Genomic DNA, 22,468 nt, shown 5'->3' on the forward strand with positions numbered 1-22,468 from the left:
GAACGCCACTGATCAGTTCAATAAGTTCCATGATTAGAAATGTCACATAATGGAGCTTCATGTCTATAGTTAAGGAAACTTTTATTTTTTAATTTTTTTTTCGCGCACCTAACTCTACTGTGTTTCATTTGAAAAAAAAAAAAGTATATATCCTTTTACCCGACGATCCGTATAACTTGGCTTATTTAAGCCGACTAGTGGTAGTTTTAAAGAGATATCATACACAATGAAATTGTATGCAACCCTTATCGTTTTCATTTGATTATCATAACTGTTTTAAACCTGCAATACAGTTGTTCTCTAGTTTTGGCATTAATGCATGGTCTAGAAAATAAATGAAGTTATTTTGTTATAGCTGCCTTTGTGCCTTTGTTCTTTATAGCAGATAATGCCTACTCTGTTGTAGCATCCGTGTTGAAAGAACCAACGACTGCAACGTCTTTTTCTGACCAAGTGGGTAATGTCTGTATACTACAGATAGTGACTGGGAGAATGACCAATCACACGTTTACGTTATCATAATATAAAATATAAGTGTTTTCTTGCTAAATTGGAATGTCCATCTCTAAATTCGTTCTATTTGTTTTTCAGTCACACTAGAGAGAAAGAAAGCTGCAGATTTATTCATTGCTCAAGTAGATGAAGTGTCCACTTGTCTCTGCAACTACGTTCCGTTTGTTGTCGTGTCACAAAGAAAGATTGTTCCACTTAATAACACACATGTTGGTTTGGTTATTTTTTACGAATTATAACATTATAACTATTCCATCTCAAACATCCAAACCCATAATTCCTTTTAGAAAATGGTTTCTGCGCATTTTGTAAAAGCAACGCCATTTCTTTTCAAGTCTAATAATGTCTTCTGGCAATTTAAGTGGTAAAAAAATCATTTGCATTTGAAATTTCTTGTATCAAAATATTCCAATCTTACAAAACATTTTGCTTTTCAAAGTTGAGCCCCCCCCCTCTAGTACAGCGGTAAGTCTATGGATTTACAACTCTAAAATCAGGGGTTCAATTCCCCTCAGTAGGTGCAGCAGATAGTCCGATGTGGTTTTGTTATAAGAAAAGACACATATTTATACTTTTCAGAAAAGTATAAAATTCAATTTATCAATATTTAATGTTGGAATTAAGATTTTTTTTTGGTTTTTTTTGGAATTTCGCACAAAGCTACTCGAGGGCTATCTGTGCTAGCCGTCCCTAATTTTGCAGTGTAAGACTAGAGGGAAGGCAGCTAGTCATCACCACCCACCGCCAACTCTTGGGCTACTCTTTTACCAACGAATAGTGGGATTGACCGTAACATAATAACGTCCCCACGGCTGGGAGGGCGAGCATGTTTAGCGCGACGCGGGCGCGAACCCGCGACCCTCGGATTACGAGTCGCACGCCTTACGCGCTTGGCCATGCCAGGCCTGGAATTAAGATCATATTAGAACTTACATTTAAGATTGAATCTTTTATCTCTTTGAGACTCGACGGGAGTATTCTTTACGTTTTATTAATTCTTTAATCATGTGTGTGTTATTATTTGTTACACAATTTGTACTTATCGGGCATTAACGTATGGTTGAACCTAACCAATAAATAAGCGTCGCCTCATAAAGGTTAGTTCAAACCGGAATAAGTGTAAATCGCACAATGTTTATGCTATCCGAAGTTGTTCCGGAGGAGTTTATGGTTGTAAGCATACGTTAGCAGCGTATGCAATTTAAATAGAAAAGCCATAGTATTTCGTGTGAGTACGATATTAGTAATATCGAATAGTTATTTTCATTACAATAATGTATAGTGATGAAAATATGTTTACTATTTTAAAACAGTATTTTAATTGTGGGGTAGGACTATGAAATTAATAATGAGTGATTTAGCTGCAAGTTCTAACCATCAGTTACTTCGTTTAATAACGTAATTAAGTTAATATTTCCAGTTTCAGTTCTAGCGTGATGATATACGTTTCTGCACTATTAATATTACTTTAGGCCTACAGCCGAGGTCCTTGTACAGCGTGGCCCGTAAGTCCGTCCCCATCCATATGTTATTATATTATATTCAATTACGCATGTATTATAAACTTGTTTCTTTTTTTCAGAGAAATATGGCCGATGTAAGCCCATTGTCTCACAGAACATGGCGTCGCATAATATTATGTAGCGAGAATGAGGGACAGGACACAGATACACTGGATACATAAGATATATGGATGGGTAGGAACTTACGGGCCACCTTGTACAATGCTGCTAGTGAGGTAGTACTAATACTAGTAATAGTAATACTGTTGTATCTTAGTTCGAAATTATTAAACTCTGTCATAATTATTACCAGGCTCGTTGGATGGAATTAAGCACAAAGTTATACAATGGGCTATCTGTGCTCTGCCCAACACGGGTATCGAAGTCCGTTTTGTAGCGGGTTGAGTCTGGAGACAAGGGAGGGTATTATTACCAGGAATCGACCTTCACCAAGATTTTGTGCTGAAATAAGTCATTGCAGGATACTCAAGTTTTAAGTATTAAAAATAGATAAACATAATTTTAAGTTCATCACCTTAAATCTTTTAAATTAAAACTAGGATTAGGAATAGATATGGGTGATATGTATGTAACTATTATAATTAAAATTCTTTTAACTTAGAAGATTTTATTCGGTCATTTCTGTTGTATAACTATTGATAATATTTTTATTTTATTTAAAAGTTAGGTCTAATCTAACCAAATACAAGCCTTGGTTTTAAAGTGAAGTTGTTGCATTAAAAATAAGAAAAAAAAATGGAGGCAAACAGTTTTGCTTAAGGTTTGATTATTTAAGTTTAAATTTAAAAGATGGATTTAGTTTCCTTCCATGCCCATTGGCCTGAATACATGGCTTTGTTATTCAGAATAGAAAATATGTCCATATGTATTATTCCATCAGTCTTCAACTGTGTAAACCGATTTAAATGATTGCTTAATTTAGGACTATCAATAAATAAACATCCTGATCATCTTGTTACATAGCTGATGAGAAGAACACATTGACAGTACAAGTATGCTGGGTGCAAATAGTGTCATGTGGTTATATATTTACACCAGACTTCCATTATATGGCCAGTATAAATTTAACAGCTATTGTATGTGACTCCTGTATAAAGTATTAGTCCATTTAGAAATAGAAGTAGACGAACACGAGACTGTTTTGTCCTTTTTTTAAAGCTGTCTCTACATGTATGGTTACCTCTGAGACAAAAATATAAGCCTACTATTTAATTTTTCAAGAAATTATTGTCTGCACCCTACCCAACTTTTTATACTTTTTAAGAGCCAGTTTCCACTAATGCTGATACCTAGCTTGTCTTTCAGATATTAAACTTTTGTCATATAACATAATATAAAATAACAGAATCATAGGTGTTTATTCTATTCATTTCAAAGATAACCATGCAAACTGCAATAAGATCATATTTGTTTTTTATGAGAAAATAATTTAAAGAGATCTCAACCCTACAAGGTAATCCTTCCTTGAAGTCATCTTAATAGCCTTATTGAACTATTTCCAGTAAGTCAACATCTGTTCTTGGATAAGGAGACCAGAACTACAGATGGTATTCCATGTGAAGTATAACTAGTAATCTGTGTAGAGAGATAGTTGCTTCATTTGAGTTGTAACCAGTATATTTATGAACAAACACCAAAATTCTGTTAGCTCTGTTACTAGGAGTAGAATGTTAACTAGATGGTTTGAGTGATTTATTCACCTTTGAGCCAAAGATGTTTTAACCGTTTGCACCATTGAGTGGATTCATATGTATATTAAATATAATCATAATTATGGTAATCGAAATGCATTATCCTACACTTAAAATAATTAAGGGTCATTTGCCAAATATTTGTTTAACTAGTCAATTTACCAGATTCATTTTGTATTCTCAGTGTGGCTAGAATTATACAAGTCTATAATGCCATCTTCAAAACATTAGTAACTTGTTAAGTTTGTTCATATCTGTATCATTAATATAAATAACAAAAAAGTAAAGATCCAAGTACCAACTCCTGAGACACTCCACTAATAACAGAAGCCCAGTTTGACTATATTCCCTTAATATCAACTTGCTTTCTCTTATTTAACTTGAAAATATATCTTCATCTCCCCATCAGTGGCATCTTATCAAAAGTTTTTTGAAAATCTAAGTGTACTGTTTCTGATAAGCTTGCATCCATTTCATCATTCAGATAATAAGTAACGTCCTAAACAAAATTATTAAGTTAGTAAGAATAGATTTCCCTTTTGTAAATCCATGTCGATTTTTTTTTTATAACATCATATTTCATTTGTGAAACTTCTTTTATCAGACTCTCCAGAAAAATTCCTCTCACCTCCTTTAAAAGTAGGAAAAACTTGAGAATCTTTAGGCATTTGCCTACTGACCTACCACAAAGTGTGCTTGCAAAGGCCAATTCAACTGCCATAAAATATTCATGGAAGAATTGGTGTAAAGTTCAATTTTTAAAGTCCTACACCTAAAACATGACTCAAAAAGGACTCATTTCAATTATAATCACATTCATTATACCTAACAAAACAAAAATCATTAGATAGATATTTCTTAATGGATGTAATGGTTAGAAAATTTGTTTCATTATTAAAATATGCAAGAATCTAAAATGGCAGACTTTTAATCAAACAGCAATATAAAATGATACAACAGGGTTGTGAGACATTTCAAGAACATTAATAAAATGATACAACAGGGTTGTGAGACATTTCAAGAACATTAATGAAATGATACACAACAGGGTTGTGAGACATTTCAAGAACATTAATAAAATGATATACAACAGGGTTGTGAGACATTTCAAGAACATTAATAAAATGATATACAACAGGGTTGTGAGACATTTCAAGAACATTACCAATATTACCAGTTGTTTCCTAATTACAAAAACATTAAGAAACATTGGTAATCTTGGTAATGTAATCAAAATTTAATAGGGAAGTAATAGCAGCTGCTCTAATTTTTTCTTTACTGAAGTTGAATGTTCATATTTTTTGTTTTGTATTCAGATAAAATTATTTTTGTGTATGTATGACTTGTATATTTCAATCATTTTTGAAAATTTTTAGGCTTTTATATTTCACTTAAAAATGTGTTTTATAATTGTTTTATTGAAATAGAACCATTTCTTTCTAATGAGATGCCAATTTTAAGCAACTAAGTGCAGAAAGTTTTGTAATAATGTGTAATTTCTCATCTTGCAAAATGAAAGGTATAATTACCAAATTACTTACATCATTAGATTCTCACTTTGAAACAAACATACTTTCAAGGTGTCTTGAAAAAAGAAAAAAAGAAGGTAGACTAAATGAAAAATATTTTTGGTGAGATGTTGTCCTTTTTTTCCTAAAATCTGGCAAGATATTGTCTATATTCACTTGGGCTACGTGGAGAATAACAATGTATTTAACACAGTGTTAGAATAACATTAATTTTGTAAAATAAAGAAGAATTATTAAGAAATGGAGGTTATCTGTCTGAAATAACATTATTACTATGCATATGAGTGAAAAGTAGAGTAAATCTGTAAGTGTTTTTATCTAGATTTATTTAGCAAGTCTCTGAAACCAAAAAGATATTTCAGTTTATAGGTGTTACATTAAAAGCTGGTTATGGCTAGTTTTGGAAAAAGGAAACGAACTCATGAAGACAGTAGCTCACGAAATGCTTCACTGGATCATCTTATTTCTGCCTGTAATTCCATACCAGTAAGTTTTTACCATGTTTTTTGTCACCATATTTGCATGTTTAGCTCACTTATTTGACTTGACCTTCTAAATTTTAGGTTATTGTTCTATGTATATGCCAGGTTGAAACAAGAGTAAACTAAATTTCTGACTTAGTACTGAATTTTTTTAACTATATATTAAAGACAGTTTTATAGTGGAAGACATCAAATTTTGTTATTCAAGTTCAAAAACTACAAGATAATTTTGAAAGACTTTCTCCTAAATTAAAGGACTACTGATATATTAGCAAAAGAAAATTAAGGTAAGATTGTTGAGAAAGCTGTAAAGCTCTTGTGTGAAAACTTGTGAATTATACATTTCTGAGCTCATTTTATAAGAAATTTGAATTCGGGAGTAAAATTATTAATCATACTAGATTAAATCTTTTACTACATAGTTCAGATATATCAAATAAACACCTATACCTACTGACTGTGAAATTGAGATTTACCCTACAGTTACCAAAAAAAGATTCCCTAAACTTGAAATAGTCACCAACCTGCATACATGCTGCCATGAACGTGCATGTTTACATACTTCATTGCAAAATTGCCAACTTTTCAGGAATACATATAGAATCTATATAAAGACAACTTCCATATGTCTTGGTATTGTTATTTAAATAATTTATTTTATATTTTGTAACAATTTTGGCTTCTCATTGACTTAGTTTTGACTATGTTTATTAGACAACATTTTTCTTCTAATTTTCCTCAATTGTTTATTTAAATTATTATTTTTTAACTATTCAGTATGGTTTTCAAGAAATATTACGGTCAGATATAAAATATACATCTTCTTTCAATTTTGAAAAAGTAATACAGAGGGTCAGATTTGTACTTTTAGTTTTTGGTAAATAATGTCATTTTTTGAGAACCAGCCTCTGAAAATTAGTTGTGCAGTAAAATGATTAATGAATCAATTTTAGCTTTTTTTCTTAGAAGTAAGTGACTAACCTCTTGGAATCATTGCAAAGCAGTACTGTAAGAATATTAATAGATTTACAAATCAGAAGTTAAACTTAAGATCTTTGAAGAGTTTGGTCTTTTAATTTTTTTTTTATTTCAGAGAGGGCTTGATTTACTTGTTCAAAAATTTTAAGTCTTTATAGCTGGTATATTTGAGTGGTGGAATGTAAAAGCTGAGAATACAACATGCATGCAAAAGCACAGAATTAATAGGTTTAAGCTTTGAAGCTTCAAACATAGAGTTGTTTATTGAGAGGTGTTTTTTGGTTTTTTAAATAAAATCCAATTTGTGGAATGATTTGTTTGATAGTGGATAAGCCTATATAGGTTATGGATGTTTTCATTTTGAATTATGTTCAATGGATGAACATATGGATGTAAAGGTCATATTTAGTTTGGTTTGATGTCTTGGTTAGTGAAGGGTGAACATTTGATTCATCCATTTTTATGTAATCTTATTGTAACAGTGTGTAATAATTTATTTTCCATATGTGAGTATTAAAGAACTTGTTAATAATGGGTAATGAAGATGTATTAAAGAAAAAAAGTGTATAATCTGAAAATAATCATTAATGCTCTAATATTTAGGATAAGGGTGATGGAAAGGAAAGTTAAACTTAACCCCTGAAAAAGCTGTAAGTAATATTGCATCATTCTACACAATTTTAGCTTTGATTTAATATATAGTACTGATCAAAGTTTGTCTCAGTATCTATATCTGCCATAGGTGGTTAGTAATACAGTATCATAACTTAATAAAACTTTAAAGGAGGAAAAAAGATGCTTATTAGCCCATCAAGGATCTTCCTTCCAGCCTCCAGGTATAACCACCACTTACTGCTCATGCATTCATCCAATATTTTATTGAACTTGGTTAAGTTTTCTGCCTCCACCACACTTGAAGTCAGCTCATTCCAAAAGCCAACCACCTTGTTTGAAAAGTAATATTGTTTAAACTGCACACAACTTCTACCCTGTCAAAATGTGAATTTATGACCTGCTGTCTTATTATTTTTACTGCTAAGCACAAAGTTTGATTGATCGATGTTACCAATACCCTTGACAATCTTGAACACTGCAATGAAGTCCTCTCTGGTTCGTTTTCTCTCCAGAAAAAACAAGTTTAGAGATTGTAGTTTCTCCTCACCATCCTAGGTATTATTCCAGTGGCTCTTCTCTGAATTTTCTCCAACAATTCAATATCCTTCTTGAGGAAATGAGCCCACAACTGTACAGAGTACTGTAAATGAGGCATTAAAAGTGGTATTACAGTAAACCAGTAATAATCCTTATATTGTATTCAATATTCCTATAGGTGCTACCCAAAACCCTTATTAACCCTATTGCTGATTACAATACACTGCTTAGATGACTTAAGTGAATTTTTGTTCACAACATTAATACCTTTTTCTTTAACCACAGTATTAAATGTATTCACATTTAAACTGTAACAATAACACTGTGTAATACATATTTTGTTCCTGGATAGTATGTGTTATTTCTTAATTGTTTATGTTGTAAAAGTACAAAAAAATAGCCATTATTCCCTTCAAACTTTGCTTTTGACCTGGATAATGAAATTTAGAAATTAACCTATTTTCTGTGTAAAAACAGGCCAATTTGCACATTTTCATTTACATAAGGTCTGAATAAAACAACATATGAATCAAAATTTACATGTATTTATACAAAAATAAAAAAATGTTTAGAAGTGAGTAGTTTTTCAAGATTTGCAACTGTAACATAAATCACTTTCACGTATAAGCCCCCAAATATAGTCTCCCATCATGTTTTTGTTATACGCTCCATGGTAGCTGTGTTCAAAGTCCAGTATATATCTCGGTGGAAGTGCTCGTCTTGCTCCTCTGATTGTGCTTCCATGTTCTCCTTGAACTTATCAAGAGGAGTGTCAAGGATATGGACTTTCAGGGACATCCTACAGCCCATTTTGCCATAGTTTTTCACCAGAGCCTCAACCAGTTCCACATAATTTTCAGCCTTGTGATTGCACAAGAAGCCCTGAACCACTACAACAAAGCTTTTTTTCCCTTCCTACTGGGCTCCTTGGGGAATTCTGTGCACTCCAGGATCTTTTTTATTTGTTGTCCAACAAAGACACCAGCTTTGATCTTTGCCTCAGACAGCTTAAGGAAGAAGTCTCGAAGGTACTTGAAGGCTGCAGACATCTTATTAAGAGCTGTGACAAATTGCTTCATAAGACCCAATTTTATGTGCAGTGGTGGGAAAAACACCTTCTGGAGGTCCACTAGTGGCTCACACTTGACATTGTGCCTCCCCATAGAGAACTTTGTCCGTATTGGCAGTGCTTCCTGTTGTGTGCTGCAGTGTCCCTGCTGTCCCAAAGGCAAAGATAACAGGGAAACTTGGTAAAGTCCTTGGATAGGTGTATATGTTCACTTAGGCAGCTAGAACTAAACTGAAGTGGTGAGTGGTGAGCCCTTGTATATATATTACTATGGAAAGTTCTAGAAAATTCTAAAAGCTTATTGAAAATCCTCGTAAGTTGTACAACATTCTAGAAAGTTCTTGAAAATTCTTGTAAGTTCGAGAAAAATTCTCTATTAGCTACTCGGCACTGAATCTACCTGGAATGTTCTGGAAAATGGGTAAATTTGAAAATTTAATTATCCAGGTCACAAAAGCAAAGTTTGAAGAGAAAAATAGATCTTTTCCATTTACTTTAGGCATAAGCAATTGGGAAATAACACTTTCTGTCTAGGAACAAGAAAAAGTAAACATTTTGTTACATAGTGTAATGTGAATTATGAAAACCTATATGTATCATTTTACATTTTAGATGGTAAAACATCATCTGCCACCTGTTGGCCCAGTGCATCACATGATCTAAATATCCCTGCAAGTCCACAGCAACTTTGATATAGTTAGCCACCCCAAAAATTGTAATGTCATCTGCAAACTTCAAGATTTTGTTAGTTATTCTAGAGGCAATATGATTAATATAAGTCATAAACAACAGAGGATGCAGCACAGAGCATCTGTATTCTGGTTTATGTACTGAGTGAATCATGTATATTAAAAGAGTGAATGTATCAGCATTATCTTTTTGTGTATTTGGTCTCAAAAAAATACTAGAAAGACACTTTTTTTAAATTCTCTCTTTCAATGATTATAAAAGCCTTGCCTTTCTATGTTCTTAGCACTATCCCATATTTTAATTGCACAACTATGATCATACAAAAATTTCTGCACCTAACGTTAAAATTTTCATTAATGTTTTATCTCTTCAGCCTTCAAAGATCATTTGAAATTGTCTTGAGCCTATTTTATATGGAAAATGCTATTTGCAATTAGTGCTTGTTGTACAAAGCATAAAGCTATGTGACAGAATTTTAAGATGTCAGTAAATTGATCACCATTCTTTATGCTAAGTTACTTTTACAGAAATGCTTAGTTTCTGTAAGTGTCTTCCAATATGCATTTGAACTTAGACCATTCATTTTGTGAAAAATAATTTTTGTTCAGTGCAAGCATTACTTCAGTTTGTGTTTTGTGCTAGCTTCATTTGAAACTTTGAGTTCATTGGTTCTATAAAAATCTGAAAAATTGGTAATAGCCTCATCTGATAGATCATCAAAAATAGAAGACAGAAGTGAGTGTTGTTTATGTAAAGAAAGCTATATATACAATGTTACCAAAGAATTCATTGTTTATTTAGAAAATTCTAGGGATTATGCAACTGAAAACTTTAAGATGAAAATAAGTATCCTTATGAAATTTACATTTCATACAATTATTTTGATTCTTTTTTTGCATACAAAATACTTTCACATTTACTGAAATACTGTTAGTTTTTGTAGATATAGTAAATTCAGAAGTATACTAACTCCAATTGTATAAGCAACACTGCTAATTGCAGATGTGATATACTGATTTTAGGCTTACAGATGAGTAGAAACCCTAAACCCAGTCTAAAGCAAAGGGAAAGTACTGAGAAATGGTTAAAGTAGTACAAAAACAATGAAGTGCACAAACTGTCAAAAACATCAATCATATACTGTTTGTTGAAATGGATCTCTAGAAGCAACTTTACTTTGTCTAGAGATGCTGTCGACCAGCTCCATTTAGTAATGAACCAGAGGCTATAAGGGAGAGACGAAACTGTGACTATTCCATTAAAATTACCATGGAAATGGCTAAAAGTGGAGTTGGTAAGTGCAATGCATGAATACTCTATTTATAAACTTAAAATTAATCTTTTTTCTCCATAGCTCCATACATTAGATATTTATTTTTTGTATTTTTCAGTGCCAAGAAAAGTTAGAGTTTATGCTGATGGAATTTACGATCTCTTTCACCAAGGTCATGCACGACAGCTTTTGCAGGCTAAAAGTGCTTTGCCAAACACTTACCTTATTGTAGGGGGTGAGTTATTTTAATTAATATGATAACTACATAGAATTTATGTATTTGAAATACATGTAAGAATTTGGCATGCTGTCACCTGCAAGTTATTTTTAAATTCATATCTATTGTTAAATACTTGTGAGCTCAAGCAGGTGAAATGTTTTTGTTTATACAAGTATTTGTTATTAAATTGATACTTTTATTCCACTATGGTATTCTCAGGTTAATGATTTCCCCAAAAATGTTAAGTAGATCCACTTTATAATGGGAGGATTGGTATAATAAATTTTGAAGTAAGTATATTTAATTACTGACTCAGTTGAAGCTAAGAACTACAAATTAGATTTGATGTGTAATACCAAATGACAACATCTCAAAGTCAAAAACAGTGTGTATATGTGCATTGAACTTTTACCTACTACTGAATTTGTTAATTCATTAACTGATTTTCATCCCATGAGATGTCTTTCAATCTGCAAACTCACATGGGATCCTGTATAGTGTGTTTAAACTTAATATTTCTTGCTTAATGGGAAAGGTTGGTTTTACCAGTAATTAATAAAGTTGAGGAATTAAGCTAAAACTGTTTTTTTTCTCCTTTCTGACAGAGGTGTCTGTTGCATGACAATCATACCATTACATACTATTACATTTTGTTCTACACTCAACATCTATTGATAATAAAGTACAAGTTTCCTACTTTGTTTTATGCAATGAATTTTTGTAGGCTTAAATTTCAGTATGTGATGTAACTCAACAGTTACACTATTTTTACATGTTTTTAATGCTTGTTATTTTATTTATCTTAAACATGTGGCACAGAAGTGGTTATTGTTGATTGGCTTATGTGACATGCTGTTATGGTTAGTATTGTAAACATATGACATCAGGTTGGATATTGTTTGGCTTGTGACATACTGTTATAATGATTATTGTAAATGTGTGATGAGTTTTTAGTGAGCTATTTGAGGCTAACAAAAGCAATCCACTTGCCATATTACTGTTACAGAACTAGATTGTCATCACAAACACCACCCACATAACTGTTCATTTTCATTCCACATTGGGGAATCTGTAATTTTTAGTTATCTTTCTTACCATCAAAAGACACTTGCATTCTTGCACATGATGTAGCATTAAAGCAACCCTCCTCATAGATGGAACAGATATTATTTCTTGAAAACAACAAAGTAACAAAAGCAGGTAAAATAAAGTAAGTTATTTTTTTAACATATTGTGCGAAAACCACACAGATTAAAAATAGAAAAATTGTAGAAATCTTATGTTCAAGTAAGATGGTACAAAATGTGCAGTATTTCTGCATACCATACCACTTGTTGGTTTTTTTTATTCTGATTATGAATATGGATAACAATCATCTTGAAAAATAATTTGTGATCCTTTCCAGATAGTCATGAGTGAAAAGTCGTGTCATTGCATTTATTGACTTGTATTCAAAATTTTATTGAACTACTATTTTATGAATTTGTTTCCTTAAGTTTAGTATCAAACCATATGTTATAATTCCGATTTTCATATTATACATTATTTAATTTTTTAACTTAAATATAAATATTAAATAAACACAGCTAAACATTGATTTTTGTGTGTCACATGGTTTGCAGCACTAGTTCAAATTAGATGTTTATGATGTCAAAATATAGTTCTGTACAAATTAGGAACTAAGATTACTGATATTGAGAAGCTAGAATAAAAAAATAACCTTTTTGCTAAACTATCACTACTTAGTGAATTAAACACAGTGACCCCCACTTACCTCTTACCATTTTTGGAAACGAACCCTTGTATATGTATACTTCTACATGTGACATGTAAATAAGCAATCAAAAGCTCAGAATGCCGTCTTGTTGATTTTTCAGCCATTTTGAAATATAATGGCATTCTCTTTCTTTTGAGACAAACCTTTGAGCTGGATAAGTTGTTGTTTTCGTGCATGTTATTTTCAGTCAACATTACTTGAGGCATTTAGTTTTAAAGATTCATTGTTGACATGTGATATATAAATATGCCCTCACTCCAATACCTTGATGGCTTGGTAATAAACTTGAGATAATGTATGCTAAGATTTGGGGTTAAAGCATAGACAGTACATCATATTGGTTTATGCTAAGATTAAAGAAATGTTAAGAGATTATTTTTGGAAAAATTTTCTAGGTTTCCTACACAAGTAAATAATAGATTTTTAATAGTTCAGTAATATAATCCAATTATGTATTTTCTGAGTGTAAGTTTTACTGTATGGCTTATTCATAAATATCTGTCGAAATGGTAAATGGAACATTAATTCTTTATTATTTTACATTTTAACCTCAATCTTCTTATTACCTCAGGGATCTTATTCCTGATAGTTTTAAACCACATTGGGATCCTTTAAATTAATACAGCATTTTTATGTGTTTCAGCTTGTTTTTGGTTATAACAAAGTAATATATACGTGTGCACGCGCACGCACGCACACACACACACACACACACACACACACACCTGCATGTGTAAGTGTGTATAGGTGAGAGAGAGAAAAAGATTTACGAACTTTGATCCTGTGTGCTTTTTACTAATATGGGACAAGTTTTAGGTTTTCATTTAAAAAAACAAAGAAAAGCAATTGTAGATACTTAGATGCTTGTTTCAGATAATTTTTATTGTTGTTAAAGTTAAACTGTATTATTTTACATTGTTATTTCATTAATATTACTACCAATGTTTAAAGTCTTTCTCATTCTTGTTGACAGAATTAAAAAACAAATGAGTAACATTGAAATATTTTTGTGTTAACAAAGCTTTTTTGCTTATTTTACTGTAGTTAATAGTGATACAATGACACATGAGAACAAAGGGAAAACTGTCATGACAGGTGATGAGAGATATGAAGCTGTTTCTCACTGTCGTTATGTTGATGAAGTAATCAGAGATTGTCCTTGGGTAATTGATAATGATTTTCTACGAAAACACAAGGTATGTTAAATGTGAAAAAAGGTAAAACACTACTTATTTTAACTTATCATTATCAGTGTAGTTGATATAGCCTTAACTGTTTCTGTACAGTTATTACTTTCTTCAGATTGTCTGGTAAAATATCTCATCTTTTGTTTCATTAATGGGATGGTTGTTTTACATTCTACTTCACCTTGTGTGTAGAGGACTATCTTGTGATCATCACATGAAGCACTGATATTTCAGCATCCTGGTGCCTATTTTTCAATCTGTCATCTACAGATAGAATGTATATTGTGAATTCAGTTTTGACACTTTAAGATTAAAAGAAATAGTATCATCTTATATACCAGAGAGACAATATTTATTGTGAAAGTCCCTTTGTCATCTCAGCACTTCCATACCTGCTAATTGTGCACAGTCATTTTTTTTTTCTTTTCTGATTAATCCTCAAGGAAAGTTTATATTCAATCTTTATTTTCTTTAAGTGCAGTTTTATTTAATTTCAATAACTAAAATGCTTATCTCTTGCTTTGATTTGAACACTGCATGTTTATTCATATATTTAACCTATTTTTTGTGGAGGCTGAGGGTTAGTGTTGTGCTAGTTTCAACATTGAAATTATTATATAGGTATTTTTTTCACTTTTATATTAATCTTCTTTATGATAAATGTTTTGTTACTGCTCTGGCTACGTTATATTTTTTAGCTAAAGTTAAATATATTAATGCTTATCATTAAACTTGATTTAGTAAACCCTTACAATTTATAAATGTTCTCTTGGCTGTTAACTAAATATTTTGTTTCCATTTTTCACATCTTTCAATCTTGCCATTTTGGTGAATATAACCACTGATCTGAAATGATTAGATAGAGAATAAAACTACAGCTACTTCTGATTCACAATTAACTAATAATTTCAATAAAAATAGAATGCACTGATTTACTGTCAATTTAATTATGTACCAATCCCCAATTTAATGATGCACTACTTGTTATGACCACAAATGTAAGTATCTGTACCTTTTTATTTTGTAACTATTGATTTAAAATTGAAAAACTTCTTACAGCTAACTAAAATAGTGCATTGACTTGGTTATTTACATTTCAGAAATGTATTTTCTATTTTTAATAATTTATTTTTAATGATTCAGTAATTCTTAAATTTCTCTGAGAAGTTAGTATTTGAAGTATCAAATATTTTTTTGAAAAATACTAGTAATTTAAGTTAATGTGTTTGAACTGCAGTAAACTCCTGAGTGTTTTGGGATGTCTTATTTAGATTGATTTTGTTGCCCATGATGACTTGCCTTACACAATAGGAGGCCATGATGATGTTTATAAAGAGATCAAAGCCAAAGGCATGTTCCTTGTCACTGAACGCACAGAAGGTGTATCTACATCCGATCTGGTGTCAAGGATTGTGAAAGATTATGATCTATATGTGCGAAGAAACCTTGCCCGAGGTTATTCAGCTAAGGAAATGAATATATCTTTTTTGAATGTGAGTTCTGTACTTGATTTATTTTATTGTTGTAGATACAGTAAACAAGTGAGAATATTTAGCTAATAATCTATTATAATGATTAAAGATTGCTTCTCTTTTGTTGTGACTACAAACAATAAATACTATATAGCAAGATCTCTTGCATCTGATATATGTAGCAAATGTTATATAGCGTATTATTTTTTTAAAGATACAAGCTTTAATGCAAGTAAAATACTTTAATAAGCTACAGTTAATTTATTGTGGAATATTTTACAGATATAGTTAAGTTGATACTTTTATTATTATTAGGAAAAATTTAGACACCTTATAGAATGAAACAGATTTTGCTTGGTCATGATAATTTTTTATTTTTCTTCTTTATATCATCTATAAAAAATCATATAGTTGCATTTAACTGTTCTGAACTTTTCATATGTATTTTATAATCAAGCACTACAAATCTCGTACCATTACGAGGGCCTTTGTCTAAGGAATTTGGATTGAATATTGGATTTCCATTTAGAATCACCTTACCTATATTTGGCTTTTCAAATTTTTAATATATATATCTATATTTTGTTTAGTCAGATTTTTAATACAAAGAGTATTGTATATGATGACTGGTTTTAATTTCACATTTAGTATTTTTTTATTTCCAAAGCATTTCACACCTACAATTATCCCATATGTATTTTAATAAAAATATACTGAATACAATTTCTTTGGTCTTTCTCAACATACGCAAGTCAAAAAATACATATGCACAGTTCATTCAAAACCATATGCTTATCACTTTGTGAAATGCATTCAGATGTTTCTGGATAAACAGTTAATTTTGTCTTTGTTACAACTTAACATTTACTCTAATTTGCATTAATTTGCTTTGGTTTGTTGTATAGAGTGCTATAAACACATTTTAGTTACCTTTTTCTTACTACAAGTTTTATTCCTCGTTTTTGTGAGTTTCTTCTTTTCAACTTAAAATTTAATTATTGTAACTGTTTCATAATCTGTATGCTTATAAATACCATTACTTTATTGTTTATTTTACATGCAGTTTTATTAAATAAATTTACATCTAAATGAATTTGTCTCACTGTGTAAAAATTTTTTTCAATAGACCAGGATTTATCAGTCTAATAAAATGTTTGTGAGAAAGCATAGCTTAAATTGCATGCATAAGAATGGTAGAATAAGAAAAATTCAAAGGAAGGGCATGAACACTATTGCAAATGTTTTGTGTGTCATGGCTAATTTTATTATAAATAGTTTGTATTCATGTAGTATATTAATATAAAGAAAAATGAAGGATAGTTAATATGCATTTTTTGAGAAGAATGAGGAATAAATGAATTATTTTATTTACAATTTGAAATGAAGCTTGATATTTAATGACATTTTTCTGTTCAGTATATACAAATTTTTCAGTCTGACTTTTTTTTCTATAGGAGAAAAAATTTTTGTTCCAGAATAAGATGGATGCTTTACGTGATAAAGGCAAGATGCTGGTAGAAAACATAGAAGGAAAGCGCAATGAACTCATACAGAAATGGGAAGAGAAGTCTCGTGATTTCATTTCATCTTTTCTTGACTTATTTGGTCGAGATGGAAGACTGGTAAGCAATAATTTGTCTTCAGACAGTAATCTCTCCTACTTGCAGAAAAAATACAAAATCTTAGGAATAGTTATTGACTGCAAAGACATTACATTCAAAAATATTTTTTGAGATTTTTTATACCTTTTTCAGAAGGGCTATTATTTTCAAGACACCTTATTTTTTGAGGTATCTGCTGTGAATTTAATGAAGTATATTACAGTTATTTAGTTTTGAAACCTTGAATGTAATATATTGTTATTGATCGAAAGTGCCCAGTGTGCTTACCATAACATTTTCATGATGGACTCAGTATAAAATACATAAGTTCCTACTCGCATTTGCACATGTTAAGTATTTATACTGTAGCTTTTAATGCAATATGTGTATCTTCACAAAATGTAAGTAAACTTCTAGTAAATATTAAAAGTTTTTCATACACAAAAAATCAAATTTTTTTAATGAAATGTATTTCATTAAACATTTGTTTCAGCATATATCAAGTATGTTTTGTTACTAGTTTAAGTGTGAAGTGATTTTTCATGTTATGATTGAAAAACTATTCTTTATCCCCAAAATCTCAAATATCATTTGTATAATCAGTAAAACTTTATATTTTATCTGTTATTTTCCCTAAGCTAATTCCATACAGGGTTGGTCAATTTGACAGATTTTGTAACCACCATAAAATAAATAAATATGCATTAATTTTTTCATTCTAGAATAACTACAAATTATAACACAAAAACATGAATGTTTAGTCTAAATAGCTTAAATCTCATAAAATTATATATAGTTATTATTTTTATTATACTGACTATTCAGCTGTGGCTGGCTATTATTACAGAAGTTACAGTGACATGATACACATGCACTTATGCCACTGTTTCCAAGAACATAAGACTGGTCTTTACAAAGTGGCCCATCTTTGCAGTATTTTATTAATATTTACAAATACATTCTCAGTTTTTTTTTTTTAAATGTAGAACAGTAAATAAAAAAGTATTGCAAACATTTATCTTTTCTGGTTATGAACTTTATACTTGTTTGCTGCTTTCTATAGGTCTCTAAGCCTTATTAAATTTTGCCTGTGAAACAAAATACTTTTCTTTTTAAAGTTTCATATATACATTTTGAAATAATCGAAAATTACAAATTTCTATCTCAATACCATAGAATTACAGAATAATTTATCAAGCTTAGTAACTAAGCTGTATTTGTGTATAAAGAAGCCTTCAAGCTCACTTAAGTGTTACCTTATTGTTTCAAATCTAGCATAAAAAAAAAAGTTTACTGCTTGAACATTTCAAAAAGACTGAGAAAGCCATTAGGGGGACATTGAGTTAGTTATTGATTATTCACACATTATAGATAGAAGTAAGTTTACATAAGTGTTTCCAAAAACAGAAAGGAGTGGGTGGGCCAAATATGTTTTATTCAGTAAGTGTAGCAATACCTCAGCATATAGAAAAGACAAAGTTTTTTATTTTAGCTTGTCAATTTTGGTGATTTGAGTTCCTAATTCATAAGAAACCTTAGACTCTGTGGGCATCACAAACATCTAATTGAACCAGTGTTGCATTCAACATACCTGAAACATAAAAATCAACATTTAGGTGTTGTTTATTTTAATATTTACTTTTAAATTAAGAAAGTAACTAATGTATAATATTAAAATTATAATTTACAAGTTAATACCAAACCTATTGAGATTAATTCATAAAATAGCTCAATAGCATTTTGAGTGCAAGTCAACAAATGTGAAAACATTGCCATTGACTTGTGTCAGTAGGGTAAAGACAGATTGTTATAATTGCTTGGCAATATATGATTTGGTTGTATGCTTTTATTTTTCAGAACAACTTATGGCGAGAGAGTAGTGGACGGCTTCTTAGAGCATTAAGTCCTCCAGCAAGTCCAAGCAGAGAATGTTCAAATTCACCACCAGTTAAAATGTTTAGGTTTGAGAGCAATTTTGACTTGTATGGAACAAGTAGAAATCAGTATTATAGGGATGAGATTCTTGATCCCAATGAATAATTCCATGTGTTATTAAGCAAACTTTGTTTCAGCAGTCAATAAAAAAAAAAAAAAAAAAAAAAAATCTGTTACTTTAGTTATGTACTTGTATGCTTATATGATTAGTATGGCATCTGGGTACAATTTCAGTATTTATTTGAATCATTTTGACATTTAAGTAATTAATAACAATGCCTGTACAGCAGTTGATTAGAAAGGATATGTTTAAGTAAAAGAGAAAAAATTATATTGAGGTTTAATTGGGAACATTCTAAAGTAAAATGTTTCAGTGTAATTTATAGACAAAGATTTGAAGTGGAGTACATTGAAACCTATAAAGATTCTGAGATATTATTCCCAGTAAGTGTTTCTCAAGTTAAATAAAACAAGATATTATTTTAAGTTATTTATGATATTTATAAAATTTTTGTAAGAGACAAAAGAAAGTTAAGTTTTGAAGTTTTTTAACTAATTAGATGTTTAACTAGGATGATCAGATTTCCAAGTAAAATAAAAATCCAGCCTATGCCCTTGATTTCAAAATGATTGTTACAGATTTGAAATAATTAAACTTTTGATTAATTTACTTTAAATGTACTAAATTGTTTCACAGTATTACCAAATATATTAACAGTGACATTGTTTTTAACTACTTTCAGCAACCTGTTTTTCACAATAGACATAAAACAAATGAACAAAAATAGTCAAATTCTATATCTCATTAATTAATATTCACTTTATCCAGTACAATTTAAAACAGGCTACTTCATACTAAAGATTTATTTAAGAATCCATAACATTTTCAAACATACTACTTTTATATTTTATCATTACTTTGAAACCTTTTTAAGACATATTTTTGCAAAAATTAGATTAACTCTAGAAGTTGTGTTTATTTCATTAAATAGCCATACTATTCAGAAGAAGACTGTGTAAAGTATGTTTTGACAATGAACACTACTTTAACTGTCTCCATACTGAGACCTGTGCAGGCCTAGGTTTCTCATCATATACAGATGGAACTTTTTGAGAGTTTTATGGCAGGAGAGTATGTGTTAGAACAATGAAAGTCAAGTTGACCTATTACATTTGTGAATTGATGTGACTGACAGCTTGATGATTTTATGATAAAACTGGGACATTGGGACAATCTATTAAAATTGAAAGATGGACATCTGGTCACATTTTTATCTACTTAATTGAACTGCATGGAAGATAATTTATTTTAGTGACTTTCTAAGGTGATTACAAAGTTAAGCCAGATACTAACAATAGTGAATTTAAAAGAGAATTGAGACATAGATATTAGTTATTTGAGAAAGGTTCAGGAGATATTCTTTGACAAGGATTATTGTTAAGGGGTTACCATGTGATTTTTAAATTAAAATACAAGTACTGTATTTGATCATTAATTAGAAGAAAAAATACAACAACAAAGCAACTTGAATCTAGATATTTATAATTTTATTACTTTGTTTTGTGATATTTTGTATTTTTGGGATATATCAACTGATCTACTGGTTAGATAAAAAAAGATATACAAATAAATTGCTCTCAGTGTTATTTATTGAACATTTTATTGTTTCATTTTTAAGCTGACTTTTATATAATTTAATGTATCCTTCTCATTGAAAGTATTCAAATGATTACTGTTTTTCAGATAAAACATTTTTACTGTACTTGTTTTGTTATTTGTCAGTTTAAAATGACCAAGGTGTTGAAAATGTTAACAGGTTTCTCAAGTAATATAAAACTGGTTTGAACACAGTACAGGAAGTTTTTCTATAAAGGTTCTTTTAAATGTCAGCTTAGTTTGCTTTTTAATCTCAGGTATCATACAGCTCTAGTAATGGTTTAGATTATAATAAGTCTTCAGGAGAAATTTTAAAAGAAATTCAAAATGGCCCTTGTTTTAACAAAAATAAGAACAGGTGGCATGGTGCAAAGGCATCATAAGAAATTTTTATTGACCCTTATTTAATATATGTTCTTCTGTTTACTGTATTTACTGTTTACTGTTACATTTATTGTAACTGACCTGTGTTAAGGCAGGATATAGTAATAGTAAATAGTAGTTAATTTGTATATTCAGTCAATATAATATGTAGATAAAGCTTTATTTTTTTATTAAAAAGGCTTAATGTTCAAATGCTGTTTGTTTATTGATACAGTATAAAAAATAATGTGGCTTTTAAACTGACAGTTAATATGGAGTAGAAAATGTTCTCAAAGCCCATTAATAAACTATTTACAAAATGAATTGGATATGCAGATGCAATTTTATTAGGAAAAAGAGTAAGTTAACACTTTTTGAGTTTTTCTCCCATTGCATTAAGATACCTTACATTTATTTAGTACAAAAATAGAAAGTGGTAAATACAGAATTAGGAAGAAATATTAGCATATTAATCAATTTAGTCTTTCTGGAAAATTTAATAATGAGACTATTGTAGGGCTTGGAATATTAGAATTTTGTATAAATTCTTATATAAATATTTAACAGTTTGACACAATACTATGCATGGTTTGGAAAAGTATTTTCTGCATTTTTTAAAGAATTATTTATAAGTACAGTGTTGTATTTTTTTAATTTTGAATGATGTTTAAAATGTTCTTTCAGCCAAGTAAATGAAATAAAGTTATTTTATATTTTGGGTATTTGTGAAGGATGGAATTTGTGTGTGATTACGTATTTCAAAAGATTACCCAATAAGATAAAACAATGTTTGGTAATCTGTAATTTACATGGTTTTTGTGTTCTCATTTGCTTCATAAGTTTTTGTTAAATTTTTGTATGTAAATAATATTTTTTTGTGACAAATTAACCTTTGCATAGGTCAGATACAGGCAAAAAGAGAGATTCTACTTTCATATATCTCTTTACTATACAAACAAATACTGAGTAAAGGATTCCCGATAATTGTCTGAAAATGCATGTAAATTCCAGAACATTCTCACCATTCTAGTAAAATAAACTGTTTGGCAATACATGTCTGCATGTACCTTTTATAAATTAAATTTGTTGCCTCTGTATTAATTTTTAAAAATTCAGTTTAATAATCACATGAGAAGTGAAATGGTCATTGACCATAAATAAATTACTTGTGGGGGATATGTTTTGTACCAGTTTAACAAGGTTATATTTGTATTTGTAAATTGATGAGAAATAGAAGACCAAAGCTTCTTGTCATCTATCTATTATTATTTTTTTTTTATAGTAACAAGAGATTCTGTGGTTAACATTAGCTTTCTTTGAATGTTGTAGTTGAGGCCAGTCAGTTATCATTCCAAT

The 22,468-nt window shown here is 30.1% G+C and overlaps 1 protein-coding gene across 9 annotated transcripts; it reads left to right on the forward strand.

The window, feature by feature from the left end:
* Positions 1 to 1,153: 1,153 nt before the first annotated feature.
* Positions 1,154 to 21,836, forward strand: LOC143253350 (choline-phosphate cytidylyltransferase B-like). 9 transcript variants are annotated; one of them, XM_076507094.1, is made up of 9 exons: positions 1,605 to 1,741; positions 2,096 to 2,512; positions 5,619 to 5,742; positions 10,813 to 10,921; positions 10,995 to 11,135; positions 13,942 to 14,093; positions 15,356 to 15,577; positions 17,011 to 17,178; positions 19,015 to 21,836. In XM_076507094.1, the coding sequence occupies exons 3-9, from the start codon at positions 5,647 to 5,649 to the stop codon at positions 19,195 to 19,197; spliced, it is 1,071 nt and encodes a 356-aa protein (XP_076363209.1). In that variant the 5' UTR covers positions 1,605 to 1,741; positions 2,096 to 2,512; positions 5,619 to 5,646; the 3' UTR covers positions 19,198 to 21,836. The 9 variants fall into 9 exon arrangements, with proteins under 9 accessions (XP_076363214.1, XP_076363208.1, XP_076363215.1 ...); XM_076507096.1 differs by having other exon boundaries at positions 2,096 to 2,251; XM_076507095.1 differs by having other exon boundaries at positions 1,610 to 1,741; positions 2,329 to 2,512.
* The last annotated feature ends 632 nt before the right edge of the window (positions 21,837 to 22,468 follow it).

The sequence above is a fragment of the Tachypleus tridentatus genome, chromosome 6 (genome assembly GCF_004210375.1).
Source record: "Tachypleus tridentatus isolate NWPU-2018 chromosome 6, ASM421037v1, whole genome shotgun sequence".
NCBI lineage: Eukaryota > Metazoa > Arthropoda > Merostomata > Xiphosura > Limulidae > Tachypleus > Tachypleus tridentatus.

What these genes read in the sequence shown, in the direction of transcription:
- LOC143253350 (XM_076507099.1), top strand. Translation starts at nt 5,647, where the DNA reads ATGGCTAGTTTTGGAAAAAGGAAACGAACTCATGAAGACAGTAGCTCA. An exon ending in CTGCCTGTAATTCCATACCA is followed by an intron (nt 5,743 to 10,812) that starts GTAAGTTTTTAC and finishes TACTTTGTCTAG; the next exon opens with AGATGCTGTCGACCAGCTCC. An exon ending in ATTTTCTACGAAAACACAAG is followed by an intron (nt 14,094 to 15,355) that starts GTATGTTAAATG and finishes TGTCTTATTTAG; the next exon opens with ATTGATTTTGTTGCCCATGA.